The sequence below is a fragment of the Dioscorea cayenensis genome, chromosome 4 (genome assembly GCF_009730915.1).
Source record: "Dioscorea cayenensis subsp. rotundata cultivar TDr96_F1 chromosome 4, TDr96_F1_v2_PseudoChromosome.rev07_lg8_w22 25.fasta, whole genome shotgun sequence".
NCBI lineage: Eukaryota > Viridiplantae > Streptophyta > Magnoliopsida > Dioscoreales > Dioscoreaceae > Dioscorea > Dioscorea cayenensis.
The window spans coordinates 205133-233074 of NC_052474.1; the positions used below are offsets into that span (position 1 = coordinate 205133).

The 27942-nt window shown below is 38.0% G+C and overlaps 3 protein-coding genes and 1 long non-coding RNA gene across 4 annotated transcripts; 2 read left to right on the top strand and 2 right to left on the bottom strand.

Moving 5' to 3' along the window:
• LOC120259480 (flavin-containing monooxygenase FMO GS-OX-like 5) lies at positions 1-4230 on the top strand. Its single transcript, XM_039267092.1, has 7 exons — positions 1-706; positions 851-921; positions 1074-1226; positions 1338-1420; positions 2624-2759; positions 2833-3006; positions 3883-4230. Exons 1-7 carry the CDS (start codon positions 16-18, stop codon positions 4060-4062), a joined length of 1488 nt encoding a protein of 495 aa, XP_039123026.1. The 5' UTR covers positions 1-15; the 3' UTR covers positions 4063-4230.
• A 9539-nt stretch (positions 4231-13769) lies between these two features.
• LOC120259074 (BAG family molecular chaperone regulator 7-like) lies at positions 13770-17307 on the top strand. The gene is made up of 3 exons (XM_039266610.1): positions 13770-14510; positions 15629-15913; positions 16804-17307. The coding sequence occupies exons 1-3, from the start codon at positions 13833-13835 to the stop codon at positions 17038-17040; spliced, it is 1200 nt and encodes a 399-aa protein (XP_039122544.1). The 5' UTR covers positions 13770-13832; the 3' UTR covers positions 17041-17307.
• A 534-nt stretch (positions 17308-17841) lies between these two features.
• On the bottom strand, positions 17842-19586 carry LOC120259477 (probable xyloglucan galactosyltransferase GT19). Its single transcript, XM_039267089.1, has one exon. It carries the CDS (start codon positions 19353-19355, stop codon positions 18018-18020), a length of 1338 nt encoding a protein of 445 aa, XP_039123023.1. The 5' UTR covers positions 19356-19586; the 3' UTR covers positions 17842-18017.
• Positions 19587-22634: 3048 nt separating this feature from the next.
• LOC120259245 lies at positions 22635-24510 on the bottom strand. Its single transcript, XR_005536083.1, has 3 exons — positions 24389-24510; positions 23374-23433; positions 22635-22818 (listed from the first exon to the last, which is right to left on the bottom strand). It is a non-coding gene; the product is annotated as an uncharacterized LOC120259245 (long non-coding RNA).
• Positions 24511-27942: the final 3432 nt, after the last annotated feature.

The following is a 27942-nucleotide window of genomic DNA, read 5'->3' on the forward strand; positions in this document are numbered from 1 at the left end:
AAAGAAATTTAGAAAATGGTTAGCAGGCATTTCGTGGCCATATGCGGAGATTCATCCGACCGAAACTGCTGCGGCACCACAGGCCGCGACAGTGTTCCAGCAGCCCACCAGATGCTCTCGTCCCTCATTCCCCGGCTCCTTCCTCCCTCCGTACCCTCGTCCGCTCCACGAACCCTGCGTTCAGTGGCCATCATTGGCGCTGGTGCCGCTGGCCTGGCCGCCGCCCGTGAACTCCGACGAGAGGGACATGGTGTCGTCGTCTTCGAGCGCGGTGCTGAGGTCGGGGGCACCTGGATCTACAACCCCACAGTCGAGTCCGATCCTGTCGGCCTCGATCCTGAGCGTCATGTAATCCACTCGAGCCTCTATGCGTCACTGCGCACCAACCTCCCAAGAGAGGTTATGGGTTTCCTAGATTATCCCTTCGTTGTCCGGAAGAACAGCGAGGATTTTAGGAGATTTCCCGGGCACCGTGAGGTGTTACGTTACCTGAAGGATTTCGCGAGGGATTTCGATTTGTGTGGAATGATTCGGTTAGAGACGGAGGTGGTGCGATTAGCGATCGAGGGCGATGGGAGGTGGTCTGTCAGATCGAGAAAAGTGGGGAAGGATTTGGATGGAGGAGATCATTACGAGGAGGAGATCTATGACGGGGTCGTCGTTTGCAACGGTCACTACACGGAGCCCCGGATTGCTCACATCCCTGGTATTACGCTCTTCTTCATTATCCTTTCTTCTTTTCTGCATATAATCATAATCATAATCATAATCATCATAGGCATAGACAACCACATCACCGTTAGATTTCTCTCGATTAATCAAATTTATTGGTATGATATTATTCTCTCAGGCATTGATGCATGGCCCGGCCAACAAATACACAGCCATAATTATCGTGTCCCTTGCCCCTTCTATGATCAAGTATGCGTCCAATTGGCTTCTTTCTCTTCTCTACTGAATTATATATGTGTTACAGTCTTATGATTCATATGATCATCATGTATTGGTCTGATTAATCAAATTCAGTTGTCTTACTGTCTCATGCTATTGTTACACCTCAAATTTCTCTGCAGGTGGTTGTTCTGATTGGGAGTGCGGCCAGTGCCCATGACATCTCAAGGGACATAGCTGGAGTTGCAAAAGAAGTTCATGTTGCTGCTAGGTCAGCTCCTGCAGGAACGCTCGTGAAGCAACCCGGCTATGACAATATGTGGCTACATTCTATGGTAAAAGCCCTCTCCCCTGGTGAGTGAGAATCAGTCCGAGTCTCCACTGAAGGGAGATTTCCATTTACAGGATTTGACTGGAGGAATGTTCTTGTTGTTGCTCTTGTGCAGATTGAAAGCGCACATGAAGATGGTACTTTGGTTTTCCAAGATGGAAGCTCAGCCCATGCTGATGTCATTATGCATTGTACTGGGTATGCATATTTAATTAGGCCTTAATATTATCTATGATTGATTGGGCTCTGCTTTGCATGAGTTGTTTTCGGTCGACAATAGCAGAAGAAGAAACTCTTGATAGGAAACTCTTGATAGGTCGAAATATTTGTTTAGTCTAGCTTTTCTGGTTGTTTTCACTTTTTTATGGAATAGCAGTCAGGGGAAAACTTTGAAGCTGTGCTGGATTTCCAATGGTTTATCTGGTTCACATATAGAGAACCAACATATGTAGAAAGGGACTGTTGTATTGTTTGTTTATTTTCGTTCTCTTCACTCTTAACATAGGCATGTAGGGATATGATTAGCCACCACCATGATGACTCATGACTAATCATCTCCCCTTTGGTTTGTAATTTTTGTTCCTCCTCCCTTTCTAAAGATATTTTACCACATCTACTGGGCTTCTTATATGTTCTTTACTATTCTGTGGGTTTTCTTTTTAACTGAAAGTGTAGATAATCTCTCATACTGACTATTCATATGAAGAATTAAATTAAAGGGCTCGTTTTGACCGTTAGAAGTTGGTAACCTGTTCCATTCCTTCTATTCTATCTCATCATATCACCAACTCCATCATCATTTTCAAATATATGGAATACATAAATATCTCCATCAACACATTACACTGATTAGTCTGATTTACAATTCTTTAAAAAAAAGGTAATTTTTTTCAAATTAAAACTGTGGGTGGATTCAAAATATAAATAGTCATTGATTTCCAGGTAGGAGAATGGGACCTAATGGTGTGGTAAAGTCATTTATATCCTAGAGTTGTCTAAAACTATTATTGGAACCCTTTGATGTTATGAAATTTTGACCATGGATAAGCACCGTGATTTTTGTTAGTTGTGTAGCTGAGGTCAAGCCAACTTCACTTGTTTTTAAGGAGGCTTAGCTCATTTCGCCAAACACTATCCTGTGGAAGATGATATATTGATATTAGTTTCTATTCACAGCATTTTAGGTCTCGCTTTTTCTCTTTGTACTTTTTCAAAGCATCAAACGGTTAATCGAAGCAACACCTGGTTGATTTTTCCTTCTGCTTCCTTGCCGGAATATATGTTTAAGAGGAACTGCAAAATACTTCTTGAGTTTAGTTTTATTGTGAATATTTTACACAATCACTAGTTCACACGAAATCTACAGCTGAAATTCATCTATGTTTTCTTTTCTTTTTTCAGGTACAAGTATCATTTTCCATTTCTTGACACTAAGGGTATTGTCACTATTGATGACAACTGTGTGGGTCCACTCTACAAGCACATTTTCCCACCTAAGCTTGCTCCTGGCCTTTCTTTCATTGGGCTACCTTGGAAGGTCTATATTTGCCATGCTCTCTGTTATATTCATTTGATTGCAGCAATTAATATATTGATAACACTTCTGCTAGGTTGTCCCGTTCCCACTGTGTGAACTTCAAAGCAAGTGGGTGGCCGGAGTTCTTTCTGGAAGGGTGACACTTCCAACACAAATAGAGATGATGGAAGACATCAAAGCTTTGTACTCAGAGATGGAAGTTAACGGACTGCCTAAGAGACATTTCCACAACATTGGGAATTATCAGGTAGTTCTCTATCCAGACAACCTTCCATTTTTTGGCAATTTATGAGAGCTACCTAATAGGGGCCGAGTGCTACCACTTTCATCAAACATATGACATCCTCAATTTTTGCAATTAGGCATGTTTCATAATTATATATTGTGCCCGTGTCTGAGTTAATATGAACATTGCTGAGAACTTTCTGGATGCAAACTCGGCCGGTCATGAAATTAAGATCGTCTGTTATTGCATGAAGTAACTGCAGTGCCCATTTTTGCTGGCCCTGAGACTTTTTTAGTGTTATTTTGTTCCATTAAAATGGGTATGAGGTTGGTCTAGTCTCAGGGAGCCCATAATAAGATTTTTTTTGGCTGATGTGCATGCTCGAGCTGATCTTGGTTAGGACATCTTTGGTTGTAGTTTGTTTTTCATCTTGCTTGGGAACTCCTTTGAAGAATATTTAGATCCAGATGAGAAAGTGATAATGAGTGATAGTTAGGGGGATCAAACTACTCATGTCAAAACGTTGCTATTTTCAACTTGCCAGAAGATTCAATGGCCAACCTTGTGAATTGCTGCCGTGGTAATTAGTATTTATGTGGGATGCTTCTATGTGATTGGATTTTTTTATTTTTATTTTTATTTTATTATTTATATATATATTGAATTTGCAATGAGGAAGAATTTCTTTCTTCCCCATTTTGCAATTGATGTAGCTTTTAATCTAGCCGGGTGGTTGCTAGCCACTACATAATGTTATTACTGGTACAAGCTTCTTGCTCAGAGAGATAGATATGCTTTGATAACTGCTTGCAAAGAAATTGAAAAGATGCCCACGCGCGGACCTCCTGTTTTAAACATTTTAGCAAATTTTTTTGAACAAAATACCTGGTCTTGCAGTTTGAATATGACGATTGGTTGGCTACTGAATGCGGATATCCAGCAGTGGAAGAGTGGAGGAAATTGATGTACTCAGAATGTGGAAAGAACAAAATTGCCCGTCCAGAAAGCTATCGTGATGATTGGAATGATGATCATTTAGTTGCTCAAGCAATGGAGGATTTTAAGAAATTTTTGTAGCAACATTCTTCGAGTTTTCTGTTCATTGTGTCTTTGGGTGTCTTAATAATAGTTGTTGTGTCGTTATCTATAGCTTCTTGCTCTAAAATTATAGATTTAATCATTTATTTGATTGTTTGATGATAGTAGTGCTGCTTTCAGGCAGGGAAAAAATAAGTTGCATTTGCTTCTGTGTTTATTTTAATTTTAATTTTAATTTTAATCTTAATCTTAAGGGTGGTTTGGTTGTCAGTAATAAGTGAAATCACATATAAATAAAATTATAGTGTAATTGAAGATGCTATATTTTAACTTAATCACAGTCTGTATTACTCTAATTATCTATTATTATTATTTAATATTTTTGTAAAAAGTAATTTAAGTAAAATTAATTAATTAATTTAATATATTTAAAAATATTTAATATTTTTAAATTTTATTATTGGAAAAAAATTATAATTAAATTTTAAAAATATTTACTGTATTAATTATTTTTATAATATTTTCAATTATAAAAATATTTTATGATAAAATTATTTTATTATATAAATATTAAATTATAAAAATATCATATTTATTTAATTTGGTTATTTAAAAAATTATAATTAATTTTTAAAAACAATGATATTTTCAATGAGTGACGCTATTTTTACTGAATAGATTTCCCGAATGACGTGGATGGCCAACTTGTCATCCATATCCTCATCCACGTCATTAATTTTTTTATATAAATTTCAAAATTTAAACCTTAAAAATCTTTAAATTCTTAAAATTAAAAAAAATTATAAAACTATATTTAAAATCTTAAACCCAAATACTGCAAAATCTATACCATAAAAATCTAAAAAGTAAAAACGTAAACCATAAATAATAAATCCTAGACCCTAAACCCTAAATCCTAAGCCATAAACCCTAAACTCTAAAATGGAAAACACAGTTTTCGATTTATCATTTACAAGTTTATTTTTATGATTAAATGTTTAAATTTAGGATTTAGATAATAAAGAGAAATTATTATTATTTTTTTTTAAAAAAAGAAGAGATAAAGACAGAATGACGTAGATGCTGACATGGACTTGATATACACGTCATTCGGGAAACCTATTGGTAAAAACATCATTACTCATTTTCAATTAAAAAATATTTTTCGTCGTACAAATATTTAATTATATAAATATTACTTTATAAAAATATTTAATATTTTTAAATTTTATTACATAAAAATATATTTATAATTAAAGGACTATTTACTTTATTAAATATTTTTATAATTAAATATGAGATTTAGTGAGTGGATACTGCTTTGAAATGCCGCAAAAGTACCATAAACGGTAAAACATTATACAGCAAACAAAATAACATTTTATTACAGTTACTTACAATTAGTTACAAGTAACCAAACATCCCCATAATGTAAATGTTATAATTAAACTTGCATGATATTCTAGGTTCGAAAGTTGCCTTTGGTTATTTGACAACTTTGGTGAATATGAGACCAATGCGCGAGTGAAAAGAATGAAGTATAAGATTTTGAAATCCATATTCATGAATTTCATGGTTTAGTTGACGCGATCTTTAAAAGATAAGTAAATATTCATCAAACTATCATAGGAAATTACAGTTATACAATAGAAAAAGACTAAACAAACAACTCTCTTCCCTTCTATTTATTTGTCTCATTTTAGAAGTTTATTTATTTATTTTTTTTACATATCTATTTAAAAAATCTATGGAACATTAAAAACCTAAATTTTTTATTTTTAATACAATACTATATTTTTAATATTTTGTAAAAATTAAAACACTATGTTGATATTTTAAATAGTGTTATTTTGAAAAGTTAATATAATTTTTTATAAAATAAAAAAAATTACTTATTAGTTTCTGGAACTTTTTATTTATTCCAATAAGTCATTTGACAAAATTATTCTCTGTAGTCCTTTTTTTTTACGACAAGTTTCATTTCATCTCTTGCGTCATTTTTGAAAATTTGAATTTTGTTTAACAATACACAAATTTGAATAGATTTGTCAAATAGTAAACGGATACAACAAAAACCAAAGAACATAATTAAAAACTCAAAGTGATGTAAGCATAATAAATACGAATTACCAAAACTAAAAAGTAAAACTAAAAATTGAATGTGATGTAAGAATAGTAAATCAGAGGTTATTGAACCGTTGGATTTAAAAGTAATTCTGAGAAAAATAATCAACTTTCAAAGTTTTAAAAAAACATAAGCCCAATGACAAAATTGTTTATATTAAGAATATATATGTTATAAATGTAAAGATAGTAATAAGAATAGAGAACCAGAGTATTTACCAAAACCCAAAAACCTTGAAGAATTAACTTCTTCTTCTTTCTTCTTTTATTTCTCTTTTTCTTTCTTTTTCTCTTTTCTTTTTTTATATCAAAGTATACAAAATGAGGGGTATTTATAAGGTTACTAAGAGTTGAATGAGCGGCCGGGGATCGATTCGATCCGACGGTCCAAAAATACCCCTGGTTGGTGGAATAATAACGATCTGCGTGCCGCTACGATTACCATATGGGCGGCTGCTACAGTGATATCTAGAAGTTACTATAGTAATGCCGTCTACTACAGTGAAATTGCTACAATAGGCATCCATTAAAAATATTTGTTTATAACACTCCCCCTTGGATGCCTACGACCAAAGGATATCGCCTCGTTAAAAACCTTGCTAGGAAAAAAACCCGAGTGGGATAAAAAAACCTAGCTAAGGAAAAAGAGTACACTATCCTTGGCACATTTGAGGGTTACTTGCCTCATTAAAAAAACCTTGCCTTGGAAAAAAACCCATTAGGACAAAAAAACCTGGCGAAGGGAAAAAAAGTGCAGTCTCCCTCAAATAAATAACTTTTAACTCATATCAGAAGTACTTACATCCTTAAGTCTTCTCATCCCGATTTTGTATATAAGTCTTTGGTGAATGCACTTAGGGAAGTGATTTTTGTGAATAGATCGACTGATTCTCACTTTGGATTGAATCTTTTGAACTTCTATAACGCCTTCTACGGAGATCATGAGTGTAGAAAAAAATTTTTGGTGATATATGTTTCGTTACGTCACCTTTAATATAACCTCCTTGTATTTGAGAAATACAAGCATTGTTGTCTTCATAAATTCATCGTAGCATTTGTTATTCTTGATGGTAATTTGCGGGATGATCTATATATGCCCAATCATAGATCGTAACCATTGGCATTCACGACTTGCTTCATGGAGAGCTAGAATTTGACATGATTTGATGAAGTAGTCGTAAGAGTTTGTTTTGTGGAACGCCATGAGATAGTCTGTACCATTGTAAGAAAACATGTATCCGAGTCCCGAGATCGCCCTTTATGAGGATCGAGACGGATACCCGACGATCAAGAAAACACCGTGAGGTTGGATGAAGACTCATGTCGATAGAATAAACCCGGATCCGTAGTTCCTCGTAAATAACGTAGCACATCTTTTATTCCTTTCCAGGTGTCTTCGTGTCGGTGTAGAGCGTATCTTGCTAGAAGATTTCTATGCAAAAAGCTATATCCGGTCTCGTATTATTTGCAGAGATACATTAATGCACCGATTGCACTTAAATATGGAGTTTCGGACCAAGAATGATCTCTCCTTCTTCCGGGTGGGCGAAATGGATCTTTCCGAACATCAAGAGTTCGGACGACCATTAGGCGTACTCAGTGGATAAGCCTTCTCCATATTGAATCTCTTCAAAGACCTTTTTCAGTATAGGGTTGATTGATGCACAAATATTCCCGAGGATAAGTGCTCGATTTGTATACCTAGGCGAATTTGGTCTTTCCCAAATCTTTCATTTCAAATTCTTTTTTTCAAATATGATCTCTGCGATTCGCAATTTCGGAAGGAGTGCCTACAAGATTTAAATCATCCACATATATCTGCTATCACAACAAAACCAGTTAGTATAACTTTTAATAAACACACATGGACATATACTATCATTTTTGGTATCCTTCTTTTTATAAGATATTCATCGAGACGGTTATACCACATCCGTCCCGGATTGTTTTTAACCCATAAAAGAGATCTCCGTAATTTAATAGAGTATAAATGATGATTATTTGTAATGTTTGTTTTTTTCTATATCCTTCGAGGGATTTTTCATATATATGTCATTTTCAAGTAATCCATACGGATATGTCTGTGACAACATCCATCAACTGCATATCTAATTTATTACTTCTGCCATGGCAATTAAAAAAATCGAAAAGTAATTCCATCCATTACTGAGAGTATGTCTCTTCATAATCAATACCAGGCATTTGAGAAAAAAACCTTGAGCAACCAGTCTTGCTTTGTATCTCATAATTTGATTATTTTCATTTTTTTTTTCTCACAAACACCCATTTATAACCGACTGGTTTTATCCCTTCTGGTGTTGGCACTATCGGCCCAAACACCTCACGTTTTGATAGGGAATTTAGCTCAGCCTGGATAGCTTCTTTCCATTTTGGCCAATCATTTCTTTGTCGACATTCTTCAATAGATCGTGGCTCTGGATCATTATTAGTATTTATTTCTATATCTGTAGCCACATTGTAGATGAATATATCATTTATTTCGGTCTCATGCCGATTCAATCTTTGACCATCATCTACATAGCAAATTGAATTTTCAACATTTTCAGAAATATCATCCCCCATTGATTCTTCATTAACTTGTTCCGAGGGTTTTTATAATTTCCTCTCCCTTTTCACATGGGAGATCCTTATCTTTATCTTTCTCGCTTCCTTTTTCTAGGAGTCGAATCTTTGCACCAATTGGTCTTCCACGCTTTTTGTCGTGGTTTATTTTTCTATTTGATTTTTCTTTCAATGGATTCTTAGGAATCTCAATTCTTGCAGGAGCATTAGCAGTGGTATATATGATTTGGTTACCATTTTTAGTATCGATGAATGCATCGGGTATTTCATTTGCAATATTTTTGCAATTTAATGATCCTTTGAACTTCAAGTTCACATTCATTGATACGAGGATCATATGTATGTAATCGTGATGCATTCCAATCAATTTCTTTTTGGCTCATTTTGAGTAATCATTTCTCCCCTAATGCGGGGAAGGCAGATTCATCAAAATGACAATCTGCAAATCTTGCGAGTAAATACATCCCCAGTAATGGTTCTAAATATCGTATAATTGAAGGGGAATCATAACCAACATATATACCAAGTCTGCGTTGTGGACCCATTTTTGTACGATTTGGTGGTGGTATTGGCACATATCATCGACAACCAAATATTCTTATATATGAAATATCGAGCTCTTTACCCATAACAAGTTGGTGTGGTGAATATGAATTACATGCGTTGGGTCGGATCCAGTATTAAAAGCTGCGGCATGCAAAATAGCATGACCCCACGCACTTGTAGGCGGTTCGTCCTTAATAACATTGACTGAGCGATAATCTGAGTCTTTTTAATTAATGACTCCATGACCCATTTTGGGTATGCACATGAGCTACTCGGATGCTCAACATGTATTCCAATCGCCATACTGATAATCATAAAATGATTTTGATGAAAAATTCACCGACGATTATCAAGAGCGAATTGTCTTTATGGGATAATCTGGAAATTGTGCTTTAAGCCCCGATAATTTGTGCCAATAACCTTGCAAATGCTACATTCCTTGTAGAGCAGTGAAACATGGGACCATCTAGTCGATGCATCGATTAAAACTATAAAATACCTAAATGGTCCACATGATGGATATATTGGTCCACAAATGTCTCCTTGTATTCTTTCTAAAAATTTAGGAGATTCACCGATCACCCTTTTGTTATAGAAGGTGCGGTTATTAGCTTTCCCATTGAACATGCTTGAACATGCGTATTCATTATGTGTTAGGATTTTTATAATCCTTCGATGGGTGTCCATGAGAACTAGTAATAATCCCAGGTAGACATAATAGCACCCTGGGATGTCCAAGTCTTTCATGCCATATTTTTAAATATCTACGGGTCATTAACCTTCAGGGTTAATACTGTATGTGATTCCATCACTTTAATACGTGTAAAATATAATCCTGAGGATATACAGGGAAAGCTTTCAAGTACACGTTTTTGGCATGAAACGACTTGTGTAATATAAAGATATTCTTTTCCTTCCTTATCAACCGTCTCTAAATGATATCCATTATGACGTATATCTTTAAAGCTTAAAAGGTTCCTCCTAGACTTAGGGGAATAGAGAGCATTTTTCATCTGCAAGGATGTCCCATTTTAGCAACATCAATGCTCGCTTCTCCGGAACCTTCAACCGGTCCGATGACCCTGCTATTGTGACTATACATGCCTTTCTCATTGATAAGGATATAAAATATATTTTTCTTGTCAAAATAGTATGCGTTGTCCATGATCAATAATGCATTCATCATCGACCATATTCTAACAAAAGCAGGAAGAAAAAAACATAATTTAATAAAAAAACATAAAGACATATTACAAAACTAGTCTATAAGGAAATCGACATATCTAAATATGTATTTTCGGTTATATTTAAATTATTTATGGAATTATCCTCAATTGGATCAACTATGGGGTTGTCGAGCAAAAATTTGTCTCAATATCTTTACCTTTCTTGTTTTTTTAAGTGATTCTTGGTAAAGATGGACAAAATGTTTTAGTGGTCCCTGCAAATTCGGACCAATGACCTTCCGAGCCACAACGATAGCATGTATCTTTCTTTGTCTCTAACCCCATCTTGTGGCTTTGTTGCTTACATTGATGTACATCGATTCTATTATCGCGTGGTCCGATATTATTTCGACCCCCACTACGACCGCGTAGTCCTCGACCACCATAATTTCCTCGTCCACCGCGGTTTTTAAAACTAGCAGCGCGACCACGCTATCTTCTTTGCCCAAAAATTAATTTACGGCGGTGGTGCTCGATCCGGATGGTCGAGATTGATGATTACAGTATCAACAATTCATTGTTTTTGCTCCGCCCACGAGGAGACAAGAAATTAATTCGGAGAATTTTTGTAAAAATTCTTTTCTCTATATTGTTGTTGTAATATAACATTTCGATGCGTGAAATGTTGTAAATGTTTTTCTCGAGCATCATTCCTTCCATCATCTGTTTCTCCACGAGAGGCAATCTTTGAAAACAATTTTAAATAGCTCGGAATTATATTCTTGCACGCTTTTTAAAATCTTGAAACACGAGGCTTGACCAATCATTGCGTGCTTTGGGCAAGTAGACCATTCCGAGATGTTCAAATCTCTCTTTCGGGGGATAACCACAATTCCCCGTGGATCCTCAATGGTCAAGTATTCATTCTTCAGGCCATCATCAATATGATGCCTTATAAATATTAAGGCCTTCGCCTTGTTATCACTAGGCTCATTGTTATTAGCCTCAATAGTTTTACTCAGGTTTCTTGCTTTCAGATGGAGCTTGATATCGAGGCTCCAGGATATATAATTGCTCCCCGAGATTTGAAGGGCCTCAAATTCTCTTTTTGCAATATTTGCCATTTTCTCTTCAAAATAATAATACAACATGTAATTAGAATAGAGAGTACAGAATAAAACATAAAGCATCTATACTGTTCATGTATACGGTACTATTCATGTATGATACTATTCATGTATACGGTACTGTTCATGTACGGTACTGTTCATACACTGCAATTATTGCAGCATTGGGAATTAAAATTTGTTTGAAAGTGATTATAAGTTAAAATGGAAGAAGAAGTAAAGATAAGGGAGAGAAGAAAGTAGGGGGCCGACGAAGAAAGGCCGTACGTGGAGAAATCGAAAAACAAAACCGGTGAGGAGGGCCGACGGGGAAGAGAGGACGGGCAGGAGAAGAGAAAGGGTCGGAGGTTCGCCGGTGGAGTTTTTACCTGATTGCCGGGATCTGAGGCTTACCATGGCAGACTTGGGGAAGATTATACCAGAAGATTTGGATTTGATAGTAAACCCTCATTGTAATAATAATATTATTATTTTTTTCTTGTTTATTTTAAAAGTAATGGTAATATTAGCCTTAGTGGATTTAATCTTGTATGTTTTTTTATGTATGCTTCTAAGAAAAACCGAAATTATGTATTAAATAAAATGTATGGTTTGCTAGTATTATATTACCCTGTCGAACCTTCTTGCATTCAGTGTTAGAAATGGGTTCCACATATATAACATATATATTAGATAAGCTAAAGAAAATTAAAATCATATGAGCAAATTCGTGCTGATAACGTATTAAGAATATATATGTTATAAATGTAAAGATAGTAATAAGAATAGAGAACAGGAGTATTTACCAAAAACCCAAAAACCTCGAAGAATTAACTCTTCTTCTTTCTTCTTTTATTTCTCTCTTTTCTTTCTCTTATCTTTTCTTTTTTTATATCAAAAGTATACAAAAATGAGGGGTATTTATAAGGTTACAAGAGTTGAATGAGCAGCCGGGGATCGATTCGATCCGACGGTCCAAAAATACTCCCAGTTGGTGGAATAGATAACGATCTGCGTACGCTACGAGTCTACATGGGCGAGCTGCTACAATGCTACTGATGATATCTAGAAGTTCTTTATAGTAATGCTTACTGCTTCTGATGAAATTACTACGATGAGCGTCCATTAAAAATACTTGTTTATAACAGTTTAGACTTTTTTGAGCAATTCTTCTAAAAATAATAATGAATTTTAATTGATTTTTTTAAATGAATGTGAATAATTAAAATGGATTTTAATAAGGAACTGAGGAGGGAGTAATAACTAATACTCTCTCCGTTCCGAATTAAATGTCATTTTAAGAAGCAAAAAATATTCTAAAATAATTGTTTATCAAGATAAAATTTGTTTTTTTTTTTTCCAATTCTACTCATATTTAATAAGTAATTTCAATTGGAGTATTTTGAAAAGAGAAAAAAACCAATGATATAATAGGTAGAAAAATTAATAAGGAGAATTATGTAAAAATATAATTGTAGTCCCAAGAAAATGGGTAATTTGATCATTTAACTTAGTTTTAATTAGAATTATACATATCTTCAAAAAAATTTATTGTTGTTTTTAATTATTATACAAAAAGTTTAAATGACATTTAATTCGGAACGAGTAAGTAACCAGATAAAGAGGATAGAAGCAATAATTCTCACGTGCTATGCTTTGAAAGCTGCGCCTGTCAAAAGTTGCTTTCAAAACATTCATAAAAAATTTCAATTCATTATCCTACTTCCTACCCCCACAGCCCCACTTGTATTTGTATACGACGACAACTACTACTTACTACTACTAGTAGCTAAGCTGGTCCTAAAAACTCAACGTGACAGCTTCCTTGCCTGTTGCGTCTGGAGTCTGGAGAGAGGACCGATGCAATGCAATATTCTTCTTCTAATAATCAATCAGCCAAATTAGAGCTCGATCATAACTCACATGGCCTCTCGGATTCTCCGGTCGGATTCCCACAGCACTCACGTGGTTGTTTTCGGTACGCCGTACGCCACCCTTGGTCTCCACCAGGTCTTTTCCGTGATTTCCTTCAAATCGGAGGTCAGGTCTCCAACTAGCTAGGACGCACTTAATCAAATCCGAGTTTTACGCGGCGACCTTATCTTCCCAAATCAGCTTTCCCATTTGGATTCATATCGTCCTTGTTTGTATTCCCATTCTACCCCTTGTGCCCATTTTCCTCCTTCAATCCTCCATTGTCTGCTCCTCCTAAAACTTTTTAAAAAAAGAAGACATAGCAGAAGTAGAAGAAGAAAAAAAACACACACACACACACACACCATTGATGAGTCTATCCAAGCGATCCCATCTCATGGATCCCATCTCCGCCTCCCTCATCCTCCGCGAGTACTCCATCTTCAAGCCTTCTTCACCTCCATGCTACTCCCCCCTCGTTGACATTGTTGATGATGAGCTCGCCTTCGCCCTCGACCTAGTAAGCCCCAAGTTTCCCTCCGTCTTCGACCTTCCGGTCATCTCTCCGCTTGACTTCTTCGAGGGCGCGACCGATCTCGTTCAGTTCAACCGCGCTTCGTCGCATTTCCGACGTTTGCACGATCGGGCTGAGACAGAGCTCCACCTCCGGAACCTCAGCGACCGCGTCGCGGCGCTGGAGATCGGGTTCGACCTGGCGATGAAGCCAAAACCGGCAGATCAGGAGCGCAAGTACAAGTGGACGGCAGAGATCAAGGGTCCCAAGGGGGAGGGTTTTGATCGGAAGTACAAACTGACGGCGGTGAAGGGCGCGGCGCAGAAGAACGTCAAATGGACCGCTGAGATCACAGGAAAGGGGAAGGACGCACCCATGACTCGCACTTACACATTCCAGGCGTCCACTGTGCCGTCTGAGGCCAACAAGGAGAAGCATAACAAAGTGGAAATGGGGAAAAAAGAGGCTTCCTCCGGCAAACGGGTGGTGGAGATCGAGGAACCTGTGAATCGTGGGGCCATTGTCTTGAAGCAGGTATGTAATCTCAACAACTGTTATTCAATTTATTGGATTTTTTTTAAAAAAAATCCCCTTTTATGACTTCTTCTGAGCTAGTTACTACTTTTTCTTATTCGTAAAAACATTACTCTTGTGAGAATTTGCTGCTCCTTTGATCACATGCATTGCCACAATTGCCACTTGTTCACACCACCAAGCAGCTTCATCTGTAAATGCTCTCAATGCCCTTTTGTTAGATCATCATGGTGATACTGGTATTTTGAGTTAGGATTGTGTATATGATTGACAGCGGTATGGAGTTTTGGCACATGCTTTTTGTTCAAGGGCATTATACTAATTGGCCATATGGCTTTATTTAACAATATTGTCAGAAGAATGACCCTGTTTATTTATAATAGACTTTGGGTGATAGTTTCTCATAATCCTGTCTAATCAGCACTGTGTGCCTTGTAAGAATATCTGTTGAAATTAGCATTTCCTTATCATGTCCATTCACTATATTTTTACATAAATATCATCAACATCAGCTTTAAATGCAGGTGTAACCAAATTAGAAAATGGTGGTGAGATAACTTTGAAGCTTGTTCCAATAGAACTTGTTGGAATTTTGCTTTAAAAACCCAGAGCTAATGTGACGGTTTATTGCAATCACAAAATTGAAAGTGCAATAATCTTTGTGTTTTTCTAATGCTCTCAACGTGAACTAATTATTGAGACAAATTTATTTTCAAATTTGGTGTTGCAATTTCATTTTGTTAATGTCATATCTTCATTTTTTTTTTTCACTTAATTATGGTCTTTTCTACATGTAAAGGCATTGGAAACCCTTGCCTTTGAAGTTGGAATATGTTTGGTAGAATAAATCATTCTGTTCTTTTGTATTTCTTTTAAATTCATACACAAAAATATTATGGGTTTGCTGCAAAGCTCTAATTGCTGCTTTGGTCTGTAGAGAGTAATGAATTAAGATCTCTCTTCCAGTAAACTTGCATAAATACCCCAGATTTCACTACATGCATGATATTGCTAAAACATCTGGCTCTTCAACTTTTTTATGAGCAATTTTCAATACCAAATACATCACTAATGTTCCAAAGCCTGTGCTAATTTTTCGTTAATATTATGTTCTGGAGGCTTTTGCAAAGAGGGCCTTTGATCATAGCAAGGGCAAGAGGAAGGAGCTATCACCACAGGATGCTGCTTTGATAATTCAGATGAGTTTTAGAGCTCATCTAGTCCGCCGCTCTCAAGTTCTTCGTGGTCTTCGTGATCTGGCAGTTGCAAAAGCTAAGCTGAAGGAAATCAGAGCTCTGTTTTCCAATTACTCGTATCGCCGTCGCATTGAGGTTGATGCTGAAGAACGCCAGAGGTTCTCTGAGAAAATCATTGTTCTCCTCCTGACTGTTGATGCCATAGAGGTGTTGTCATTTTACACCTAAATGATTTCAAATGCATTTATTCCAATTGTTTTTCAAGTTATCTTGTGCCTTTTAGTAATATTATGTTTTTATATATTTTCTTTTTCCGAGAAATATCCTCTATGGTGAACAGATTTGTTGTTATTTTGATTTGTGATGATACATCCCTTTCATAATTGCATTGTTTAGCACCTGCATGCTTCTTGAGGAAGGCCTGCTTTTGATCCTTGACCTTTGCTTTTGGCTAGAGAGCATTGAAAGTAAAAATATTGCTTTTTTTCATCCAAGTGATTTATTTGGTCATTGCAGCTGAATAGTACTGCTTTAATAAACCTTAGTGTTTAATATCTCAATGTTTGTTTATGTTGTTCCTGGATCAAAAGAATGTGTTGCGGTCTCATACCTGATATTCTAAACTTGAATAATTATAGCTCCATTGTAATTGATTTTTCTAGGTCTAAAAAATGTTCTTAGCATATGCATTGTTGATATTTCTCTTAAATTTTTGGAAGAAGAGCAACCTTGGGGTACTGCTAGGGTATGTGATGATTGCCAAGTTCCATAGAGCCACAAGAACACTATAAGTAATGCATATTAAGCAGCATACTTCAGCATGCCTTTTAGTGTATATGTTATGGATGATTAGGTTGTTGCATTTATTGCATTGATTTATCAAATGAGGGTGGTGGATTAATGGATATGGTAGATAATTTTTTTTTTATGCACCAGAAGGTAGCATCTCTTGAATCATGTTTATTTCTTTATTTCTTTTTTCATTCTTTTTCTTTAGGTGATTTGCTTTTGCTGCATATCAATCTAGAATTTGTTAAAAACTGCTCATTTATTTGATTGAGAACTAATTTCCTTTTTGCATTTTGTGTGGTTGTTAGGGACTGGATTACATAATTCGGGCTGCGAAGAGGTCAATGGTTGTAGAACTGGAAGGTATGCTGGAGGTGGTGGACCCTCAACCACTTGGAAAGCTGGGGTCGATGAAGCGCAGGCAATTTGACTTACCCACTGGTGGATCCATCTCGAGGGAAATGGCAATGGGTGTGGCAGAGGTAGTTCAGATGCTTGATGAGGAGGACAACCATGGCAATACTCTGTCGGGTGTTTCTTTGTAAACCAGGGAAGTAGAGTTCATCTTGTGTGCTACACAAACTTGCTGCTGATTGCTAAACTTGTGTTGGTGTGATGTGGATCACTGGATCTAATTTTGGGCCTGTCTATTGCCTCATTTCTGTCTCAGTTACTTGGGTTTTACTTATTTGTAGCGGATGTGTTATTATGTCTGGATCCTGTAGGCACGTTAGGGGGTAGACTGATTTTCTTAAATTTTCAGTGTTTTAGTACTCTTTTATTTCTCGGATATCAGATTGGAGTGTTATCAATGGGTTTTGATGCAGGATTGTCTGTGCTGAGGTATGGTTACAATGCTGGATTGTTTGTGCTGAGTTATGGACGCGGCTTTGTAGCCCTTGTTCATCTGGAGCACGCACGCAGGGCAACAGGAAAAAAGAAACCCAATTCACCCATGCTGCATAGGATGTCATAAATAGCAGGGTTTTATCAAAAGCCTCTCACGGTAGAAGAAGGGCTTGAACCTTCAACCTTGTGGGTAACACTTAACAACCACACGCTCTAACCAATTACATCAGCTTAATTGTTTAGTGATATTATACCAATATAATATTTATTTGTCTTTGAGATAATAATCAAGAAGTTGAACTGGAAGCCGAGAGCTTTCTGTTTTCTTCCCATTGGGTAGGCAGAGAAGTGAAGAGAAGTGAACTCAGCCACCATCATGACCCATCCGTTTTTTTCACTTTTTCTTAAGCAAGCGGTAAGCCATACAAACAAGGAGGGCATGCAACAAGACATAAATTGGAAGAACAGTGCAAGCAAGCAAGCAAGCAAACAAGTTATAAAAGCAAGTAGATATCAATATATATATATATATATATCATTGTCCGGAGATTTATTCGAAACAGGCTTCTCAGTACTTTTTTTTTTCTAACCCAAGACTTAATAAAAGAGAAGTGAAAAAACAAAGTTGCAGAGAGAACAAACGTCACCACCCAATCAATCTCAGCCGTCCATTCTATCCAGCAGCGTCCTCTTCGTCGTCCACCGTGATGAGTTCAGGACTCCCGAGAGGCCTCACCTTTCGCCGGATCCTCCGGAGCACCCCATCTATGGCGAGATCGACAGCATCCTTGATCGATCTGAGGCCCGCGGAACTCCCATGGCGCCGGTACATGACGCCGGGAGCGAGTTCCAAGACCCGCTCTCTCATCGTCCTGACATCCGCCTCCGGGATGGCAGCCAGCACCTCCGTGATCCGCACCCCTCCGAAGACCACATCCTCTTTGGGTATATAAACGGAGAAGTCCTCGTACTGATCCTCGGGCAAATGCCACCCATACTGCTTCCTCGCTGAGATCTCCTCGAAGAATACCGGGATACAACCCGCCAGGATCCCGTCGAACGTGGACCGCCGGGTCGGGGTGTCACCGGGCGGCTGGAGGCAGAAGCTTGAGCGGAGCATGGGCCGCATGAACCTGATCGGATCATGAGAGCAGACCCCATCGGAGCAGTCCACCATCTGGCAAAGATCGGTTCGATTCTCGCACTCAGCGCGGATGCTGCCGCGAATGTTGGCACCCCCGCCTCCGCCTCCGCCGGCGAAAAGCATGAGAGTGTTGCGGCGGGAGCGACGGGCACGGGCGAGCCAGGCGTCGAGGCGGGCGAGCGTGGCAGGGTGGAAGGAGGTGGGGTGGGGGATGGCGTGCTCCTGCCAAGGGGAGGGGCGGGACTCGAGGGCGAGAACGGTGAGGTTGAAGAACTCGGAGCGGGAGAGGAAGGAGGTGCCCCAGAGGACAGGGTCAGCGTCAGGGGCCTGGGAGAAGTCCCAGGCGGGACCAGCAAGAACGAGGAAGTGGTCGTGGCCATGGCGGCGCGAGTAGACGTGGGGTTGGTTAGAGAGGAGGTGGTGATGGAGGGGAAGAGCGTGAAGAGCGGAGGAGTTGAACAAGGGAGGGGAGTAGAGGAAAGGGAGGGCGTCGAGGGAGGCATAGTAGGGGAGGTAGATGGCGTCGGCGAGGAGGGGGTCGGGGGTGAGGCACGGGTGCTCGAGAAGACGCCGGTGAATCAGTGGCTCCAGTAGCCGGGGGTCGGTGCGGTACCAACTGCGGCTGCGGTTGTGGGTGCGAGGTCCGAGACCGTGGTTGGCTGCGTAAGGGCAGAGGGGTTCGTCCATTAGGGGGAAGGCGTTGCAGCTCTCCAGAAGCTCCGTGTTGAAGCGCGGCGGCAGGGAACGGATGTGAATCCACCGACCATGACACTCAGTACGGCGGATGGATCGAGTTTCTTCAGATTGGGGGATTATTAGTATGAGGCAAAGCAGAATGGGAATATGGGAGAGAACCCATGCAGCCATTGATTTTGGAGGATCTCGATCTCGCTTGCCCTTCTTAGTTTTCCATTGCCTTCCATTGCATCTCCCTTCTTGTGTCCTGTCTTCGGAGTTGGAACCTCATCACTCAATTTGATTTTTTGACGACGACCACTTACCCTTCCTTGACGATCTTATTTATTCCTTCCTTTCTTCCTTTCTTTTTTTGTGCTTTTGAAAAAACAAAAACAAAAAACTTTACCCGTTTCTTTTTATAAAAATAAATTACTTCGTTTCAATTCATATTCAATAATACCGGAGTGGAGGTGGAGAAGAAGGAAGATTAATTAAAATTAAAATTTAAAAAAAAGAGAAGACCTCGGAGGACGAGGCCCGAACGGCACGTGGTTCATGGGTGATAAGGGGTTCGCAGGTCGCAGGTTTCATTTTCAGCCGCTGGCTTTACTTTTACTAATTTGGTCCAATTCCGACTCCGGGTACACAGATATCATGTTCTTTCCATTTTTTTCTAATTAAAATATCATAAAATTCATCTATATCGTTTTTAATTTACCATACAAATTAATGCAAGCAACTGATTTATTTAAATTTTAAACTATAAACATATTGACATGTTAAAGAAATTTGTTCTTAAATCTTTATGGAAACTGGTAGCTTTCTCATAAGTGCTTATGTATTAATACTACGAAATATTTTTTTTTTATATTGAGCACTATTTTTCTCAGATTTTATCGCTTATATATGTGTATTTGTGTTCTTTTATGTATATAGGGTTACAGAGACAATAGTGGAAGAAAGAAGCCAAAAGTAGATCGTGGATGCACTTTGTTGATAAAATTTTCGAATGAACAAACGTGAAAACACAAGTTGTGCTCAAAAACACGTGATTGTGTGCCAACCTCCATCATGCTCAAATGAATACTACAAAATATTCTTTTCTTATATTGAGCACTATTGAAGACGCAACGCGATCTACCGCATGGATGTGTGCCCGTTCATGTGGCCTTAATGAAAGTGTGGATTCGGGAGTATTTTTCACAGAATATTGTAGCAGTTACTGTAGTAAAGTAATGCAGCAAATCACTATAACAGTTACTGTTCACATACAGCAGAAAATCAGTTTCCTAGAGATTCACACCGGCGTGTGGAAATTCCACACGCCCGTGTGGATGCCCGATTCCAGCCCTATTTAAGTCACGATTTTAGCCGTTTTAAATGATCTTTTTCCAATCTTTGGAGGCGCTCGTGGTTAGGGTTTGGAGAGGCTTTGGCAAGGCTTTTGGAGTAGTTCTATGGCCTTCAACATCGCGTTCCTTCGGAAGATAGTTATTAGGGGAGCTTTCGTTGGCATCGATTCGGCGAGATGTGTCTTAGGCTTGACGAGAGAACCTTTGGAGAAAACGAGGCTACTCCACAAAGCCATCAATACGAATTAGAAGGGGGTTTTACTTATGGATTGCATGTTTTATTTTTGATTTCATTATTGATTGCATCTTGCTCCATGGAGAGCTAAACCCTAGTGGATGCTTGAACTTGTAAACCCTAGGATGATTTGGTTTTATTGACCTTTTATTATGTTTTCTTTAATTGATGTTCTAATTCAGTTCCAATCTTGAATGCTTGTTGAGTTGATTTTCCCTTAGAGTGACACTAGGGTTGAGAATCCATCTTGATTATTCTTGTGGATGAGTGACACACCATGAGAGTTAGACAAAGCTAGATTAGAGAGGGTTAAGAGGGTGAGTCGAGAGGTAGCGGAACATCCCCTTTTTCTTATGGTGTGATTTATCCTACCTCCGTATTCCAAGAGTTCTTTGGGGTCACAATTGAGTGAAGTGCTAAGAGAGGAACTCCGCAGGGGCTTAGTTGCGCAAGCAACAGAGTGAAGCGTTGAAGTAATCCTTAATGCTGGGGCTTAATTGTGACTAGGGGTCTTTCGCTTGGACCAAAGGGTTAGATCTATATTAGGGAATATGGTTTATCACTTGGAGTCCCTATGTAATACCCTGAACTTTTAGATACCTGTTGGAAAATATATTCAGAGTATTACTACAGTTGCAGTAAGGTTTTCTACAGAGTAATCTTGTTGAGAAACCCCAAGTAGAAAGAATAAGGACCTAAATGTAAAAGTTTTTAAAAGATTTTAGGTTAAAGAGTAATAGGAAAAGGATTGATATGAGATGTTTCTGGAAACCAAGGACTGAAAGGTAAGATGAAGGGATCTTTTTGAAATGTTGTGTTATAATCTAGGAACCATTGGATAGTTTGAAAGGACCTTTTGAGAATACCATTTCATAATTCAAGGACCATTGGGGAGTTTTTCAGGGACTGTTTTGTAAGAAATTATGTTTTGAGGGACTAAAAGTGAATTTTGGCTGAAGAGGTAATTGAGAGAAAAATCTAGAGCTTGAGTGTTGTTCATCTTCTTCTCCATTTAACTGCTACAGTACCCGAGAGAGAAAAAAAAAGAAGAGAAGAATGAGATTTGGAGAGAAATTGGAAGAGATAAAGCTTGGTATTTGGAGAGGAGAATGGATGAAGTATTATTTGGTAAGTATGTTGATGATTTATTTGTTGGTATACTTGAATGTATGTGTGTATTTTGGATTGAGAAATTTAATTTTTTTTCTTGAGAAAGAAGAAGGATTTTGTCACGTCCCAGCCCCACAGCCGGGCCCGCGGACAGATCGGCCGCATCCGAGGGGACTGGACCCCACTGGGTGCAAGGCCTTAGCTAAAACCTGATCAGAGTCAACCCTAACAAGCAGATATTAGGGCTGTGCACGGTCCAAAACCGGACCGGACCGGTCCAAAACCGGACCGGACCGGTTAAACGGTTTTTTTATTATTGGAACCGGACCGGACCAAATAACAGAGAAACCCGGACCGGTCCAAACCGTTTTGGACCGGTCCGGTCCGGTTTGGACCGTTTTCGACCAATTTGGTCCAATCCGGTTCGGTCTCGGTTTTTATGAATTAAAATTAAATTAATAGAGTGGTCATTTAATATATAGAGTTAAAAACAAACAATCAGCTTCATTAGCAATAAAAAATTTACATATATATATATATATAGAGAGAGAGTTTAAGGTAAAAATAACTAAACTGGCAAACCGGTCCGGTCCGGTTTGGACCGCGGTTCCAAAAATTGGAACCGGACCGGACCGGTTAATAATGAAACCGGTTGGAACCGGACCGGCGGTTCAAAAAAAACCAGTCCGGTCCGGTTTACAGTTTAACCGGTTTTTTTGAACAGCCCTAGCAGATATGAACAGAACACAAAAACACAAATAGGATACTGGATACTGAAATACTACAAGTATGGACTTTAGCAGCCCTACAGAATACAAATACAACCCAACAGTTCGCAATTTACAAATACAGTCAGAATACAAGTCTTACACTCACAAGGGGGTAATATAGAGATATTGATAAAAGCAGACAATACGACCCCCAGACACCCCCCGATCCTAGACTTGATCTTCTCCTGCGAGAACAGAATTCACAGAGTGCATGTGCCACAAGGGCCCAGTAGGATCGCAGAAACAACAGATATAGCAGATATTACATAATAAAAGCTCATGCTTCATATAGAATACAGAAAATACGTAGAATACTGAAATAATCCAAAAATTACGAAAAACACGCAGAACAGACATGTACATCTCCCTGGCTAATAACAGAAATCAACAGCATGAGGCTGGATCTTCGACTATGAAATCGGAACAGAACAGAACAGAATATCAACAGCCGTAGTCGGATCTTCGACCGCAGTCGGAGGGTAGCGCTACTATAGAAAACATGTGCACATGGCTAGGACTTACTCCTCCTAGCTGGGCGAGCCAGAAATGGAGATGTACTAAAAACCGCAGAAAATACGGAATACAGACAGAGGAATTACTGAATAAATAATGCAAATAAGAAAATAAATAAATAAACATAAATATCACGCAAATAAATAAATAAATAAAATTATTAAACAATGCAATAATTAAATAATAATTATTGCCAGAAATACGGAATACACAGTGCGAGAGCCTACCTGGCTCCGAGCTACAGAATTGGGTTCACCAAGTCCCGTGAACTACAGCTTAGTACGGATCTACCCAAACAGAATAATTTAACTTAGGTTACAAATCTTGGACCGGGCCTAAATTACAACTATAGCCCAAGCTAATTCAACAATTAAAAGAGTTCATAACTAGCATGACAATAGAACAACCATGCACCTCAAAAGAAGCTTGTTATATATCCTACCAAAAATAAAGTACTTAACTCACTTGCCAAAAATCAAACCAACACAACAGCATGCTAAAAGAAATTGAGTACACGGTTCATGCTAGCAATTAAAGGTTTTCACAAGAAAATTAGCTAGGCAAATAAAACGCTCCAAGAAAGCTTTAAACATAACACCAGCCCAATTAACTTTCCAAGATTAAAATCAACCTTAACTCATGATTCTGAATATATATAAATTTTTAAATCTACAATTAAAATTCAAAAACCCAACCAAACAAATATTGGCCATAAAAAATAAATCATAAAAGCATGATTTTCAGGTTACTAAAATTTGGAAATTTTCAGGTCAAACACCAGATAACCTCATTAAGGCATGATTATATATATATTCACAATAAAACAAAGAAAGAATGCTCTAGTTGCTTAATTACCACTCCATGACATGAACAACATGCTCAAATAAATTCTCAGATTTAACATGCTAAACATATTTAAACAAAGCTTTAACAAGACAAGGATTAAGCTTAACACCAAGCTAAAAAATATAAACAAACACAAAACACCAGATCAAGCTTCAAGGTTGCAGGTTCACAAGAAGATCAAAGCTACACTTATGCATACAAAGTTAATTAAGATAAGCTAAAGTAATGAATACAAAACATGCTTACTGTCATGCTTCAGACAAATCACAACAAAGATTTAAGAACCAAGCAATACAAGAAAAAGGCTCCAAACAAATATGAATCATGGTGTATCTCCATCAAAACTCAATCAACAAGCAAGAGCCTAATAAACAAACAACAACAAGGGTCACCTACCTCTACACTTGCCGAAGAGTTGCCGGAGAAAATTCCTCTCAGTCGACAGAATTCTCAACAAAAGTAAGGCATGATGCAAGAGAAGGAAGAGAGGAACAAAGGTTTAAAGAGGAAAGCTTGCCTCACCAATCATTCACCTCCAATCATGCAACCAAGCATGATTAACTTTAATCATGCCCGAGAAATCAGGCAATAAAACCAAAAGCAAGTGGGGTAGCATGTTGGCAGTCAAACATTCAACCAAACTTGGTCAAACTTTCTAGTCAAAGTTGAATAAAAAATTTTACAAACATTACAGATTTATGATGAAAAATGATGAGTTATTGTTAATAAGAGTTGTTGCTTCAATTTTGGTTGGAAAAACACTTGTATTTGAGTTGGAATTTGCTTGAAATGGAGATGAGATTGCCGGATTTACTGTATTACCGAGATCAGGGTTTGGTTTGGTTAATCAAGTTGATGATGATGGTGATTATGGTGATGGTTAAGAGGATAATGATGATGGTTGGATTGAATTGGTTGAGTTGAATTGATTTGGTTGAGTTGGGCCTGATCAAATCAAGTTGAGATGGTTTGGGTTTGGTTCAGTTGATTTTGGGTTAAGGGTTTTGGCCTGAAGCAAGTTGGTTCAATGGATTTTGAATAAGAATTGAGTTGGTTCAAGCTGGTTCAGTGAAATTGAGTTTGGTTCAGTGCAATTAAGCTTGGTTCAGTGGAATTAAGGTTGGTTAAGATTGGTTCAGCAGTGTTTAGTCTAAATTGAGTTGGTTTAAGTGTAATTGAAAGCCAGTTGGACTATGCAAGGTCGGGTTTTAACCGATTGGAGTGACTGGGCCCAATAGGAGTCTATTATTGTTATTGTATTTTATTTTGGGTTTAAATGTGTTATTTATTTTTATTATATTATTCTGTTAGGTGTAGTTCAGTCTTGGGAGGGAGTTCCAAGTCTAGCAAGGAACCCAAGGACACCAGGTGAGTTGGTAGTGACTATTATTTTAAATAATTAATTAATTATTATTATTTTGAAATAACTGTTTAATGGCTAGTATTTTGGAAATAAATATTTAAGTATTTCATTTTATCATGTTTAATTTCGTATAAGGTCGAAATATACTATATTTATTTTCCTACGATGTGCCATGATAACCGTGTTGATACATCAGTTTTGTATAATCATATGTATTTGTGAATAGTGGAAATACATGTATATGTGATTTAATTATTCAATTCATGTATTTATTTTTGGATGGTTACATATGGTTTGATTTGCAATGATTTGTGAAATCATGTGCGCGTATTAAAATGTTTTTTCGACAATATTTGTGGTACTGGTTTTCATTCCTAATACAAGAATGGTGTCCTGGATTTGGATTTTTCTAGTATTATGCATGTATTGTACTGTGAATGCTTGTCCTGGATAAGGACGCTGTGATATGATTTATACAGTTTGTATTATTGCTGCATTTACATGTTGGTTTGGACGGTGACGGGGGGCTAAGGCCCGACTACTGCAGTAGTGGGTCTCCACGGGCCAGCCTTTAGAGTTGGCGTGGTGGACCTGAGTATTGATTTCTACGAGGGTCAGTTCAGGTGGGAGCGGAGAGCCCTGACTGGATATTCATCGGGTAGCCGGGGGTCACCGACCGGTGAACCGATGGGTCAACGTTAAGGACATGAGTTCCTTGACGGCTCTAAACCTAGCCGCGGCCACGGCGAAGGTTTAGAGAGTTTTCTAGACCATGTTATGCTTGGTGAGTGTTGGGTATTGCTTTATTTTGAATTTGAGAGTTATGTTATTTTTTGAATTGTGATGAGGGCATTCTCTCACAAAATTTGTGTTTTCTGAGAAAATCAAATTGATGTTGATTTATGTTGAATTTATGTTTCAAGAGTTCTTTAAAGATTGTATTTTGCTAGAATTCTGGTATTTTGGAAAAGTTGGAAAATTATTTGAGAAGTTGGTATTTATATACTTTATATACACTGTATTTAAGTATTTGAAATTATTAAGCCACTACCGACCAACTGAATGTGCTGTAGCTGCAGGAGCATGACCCTAGATTGTCTGATTGAGTATAGAGCTAGTCAGGGTTGAGTCCAGGATTGCAGTGGGACCCCCTTCCTTTCTTTCTATTTATTGTTGTTGTGATCTTGTAGCGGTTGTACCCGCAAATTTGAGTAATTATATTTGTTGTATTTATGTATTTGGACCTGTAGATGATGTAAAGTTGTAAAATGTGATTTGTAAGTTTGATTTGGTTTTTGAGAGGCGACAGTTTCCAGTTAAAAAGAAATTTTTAACTGATGGGTGCCACATTTACCTCGGTAGAAGGGGTGGGTGTGACACCCTAGATCTTTAAGCAACCTTATACAGTGTGAGGTGTTGAGATTGAGCGATTTATCCGCTAGGGCATAGTGTTGGGTTAGTCACGGTTGACCTTAGGTTTGGACCGTGTATTTTAGGATTTCCACAACTCATTAAACATCAGTTAAGAGACGTAATTGTTAGTCTTGCACTCGAAACAATAGTTTTAGGGGGAGCAATGTCCGGGTGCCCCACTTTCTATCAATTGGCTCGCCTATCATTTAATTGCGTCTCTCTCTTGTTTTCTTTATTTCTTTATTTGCACTGATATTGTTCGCACCGCTATTGATTCATCTTTACCATAGTTAAATAGCAATTCTTGTGTTAATCACTATCCCCTGTAGATATGACTACCCACTCACCAGGATACTTTTATTTCTTCGACAATTCGTGCACTTAAGTGAGTGTGTCACTTTCTAGGTAATTCATTTATTTTGTTTGCATTTTTTAAAAATATGGATTAATCACTTTAATTAAGAAATGAACAACAAACTACCACTAGATGTGGTAAGAGTACAGCTGATACAAAAAAAATCAAAGGACCTCTGATAAGTGCTTGTGCGATATGAATGCTAAGCGTTCATTCCTTATGTTGAGCATTACTTTTCTCAGGTTTTTACATTAATATGTGTGTTTTTATGTTACTTTTACGCAAGTAGGGCTGTGAGGCCGAGTATGAAGGAAATAGGCCAATATGGATCATAATACACTTATTTTGGAGGAGATCTTGCTAAAGTTCAAACGCGAAAACATAGGACAGGTGTGAGATGCTAGAGTGTGTGCCAACCTCCTCGCATTCGAGTGAGCACATCCATTTGGAGGGGCACAAAGGCAGTCACACTCGAGCATTCCGTCTTATGCATACAAGAACAGGAGCTCCACCAACATATATATCATTGAAGAAGTAAGTGATTCATGGCGTGAACGTGAGCCCGTTTGCGTTACCCCGATGAAAGTATGGAATTGGGAAGTTATTCAGGTCGAAAAATGTAGCAGAGCACTGTAGCAAGTACTGTAACAGCACTGTAGCAACTCCACGGCCGCGTGTATCGTCCATGCCCGTGGAGTTGCCCGATTCCAGCCCTATTTAAAGCCGATTCGGCCCCGATTTTGGTATTCTTTTCTCCATCTTTTCCCCAACTTGCGAGAGGGCGTCGGCTAGGGTTTCGAGGGGTATTGGCCAAGGTTT

What these genes read in the sequence shown, in the direction of transcription:
- LOC120259480 (XM_039267092.1), top strand. Translation starts at nt 16, where the DNA reads ATGGTTAGCAGGCATTTCGTGGCCATATGCGGAGATTCATCCGACCGA. An exon ending in ATATGTGGCTACATTCTATG is followed by an intron (nt 1,227 to 1,337) that starts GTAAAAGCCCTC and finishes GCTCTTGTGCAG; the next exon opens with ATTGAAAGCGCACATGAAGA. An exon ending in ACAACATTGGGAATTATCAG is followed by an intron (nt 3,007 to 3,882) that starts GTAGTTCTCTAT and finishes CTGGTCTTGCAG; the next exon opens with TTTGAATATGACGATTGGTT.
- LOC120259074 (XM_039266610.1), top strand. Translation starts at nt 13,833, where the DNA reads ATGAGTCTATCCAAGCGATCCCATCTCATGGATCCCATCTCCGCCTCC. An exon ending in GGGCCATTGTCTTGAAGCAG is followed by an intron (nt 14,511 to 15,628) that starts GTATGTAATCTC and finishes TATGTTCTGGAG; the next exon opens with GCTTTTGCAAAGAGGGCCTT. An exon ending in TGACTGTTGATGCCATAGAG is followed by an intron (nt 15,914 to 16,803) that starts GTGTTGTCATTT and finishes TGTGGTTGTTAG; the next exon opens with GGACTGGATTACATAATTCG.
- LOC120259477 (XM_039267089.1), bottom strand. Translation starts at nt 19,355, where the DNA reads ATGGCTGCATGGGTTCTCTCCCATATTCCCATTCTGCTTTGCCTCATA.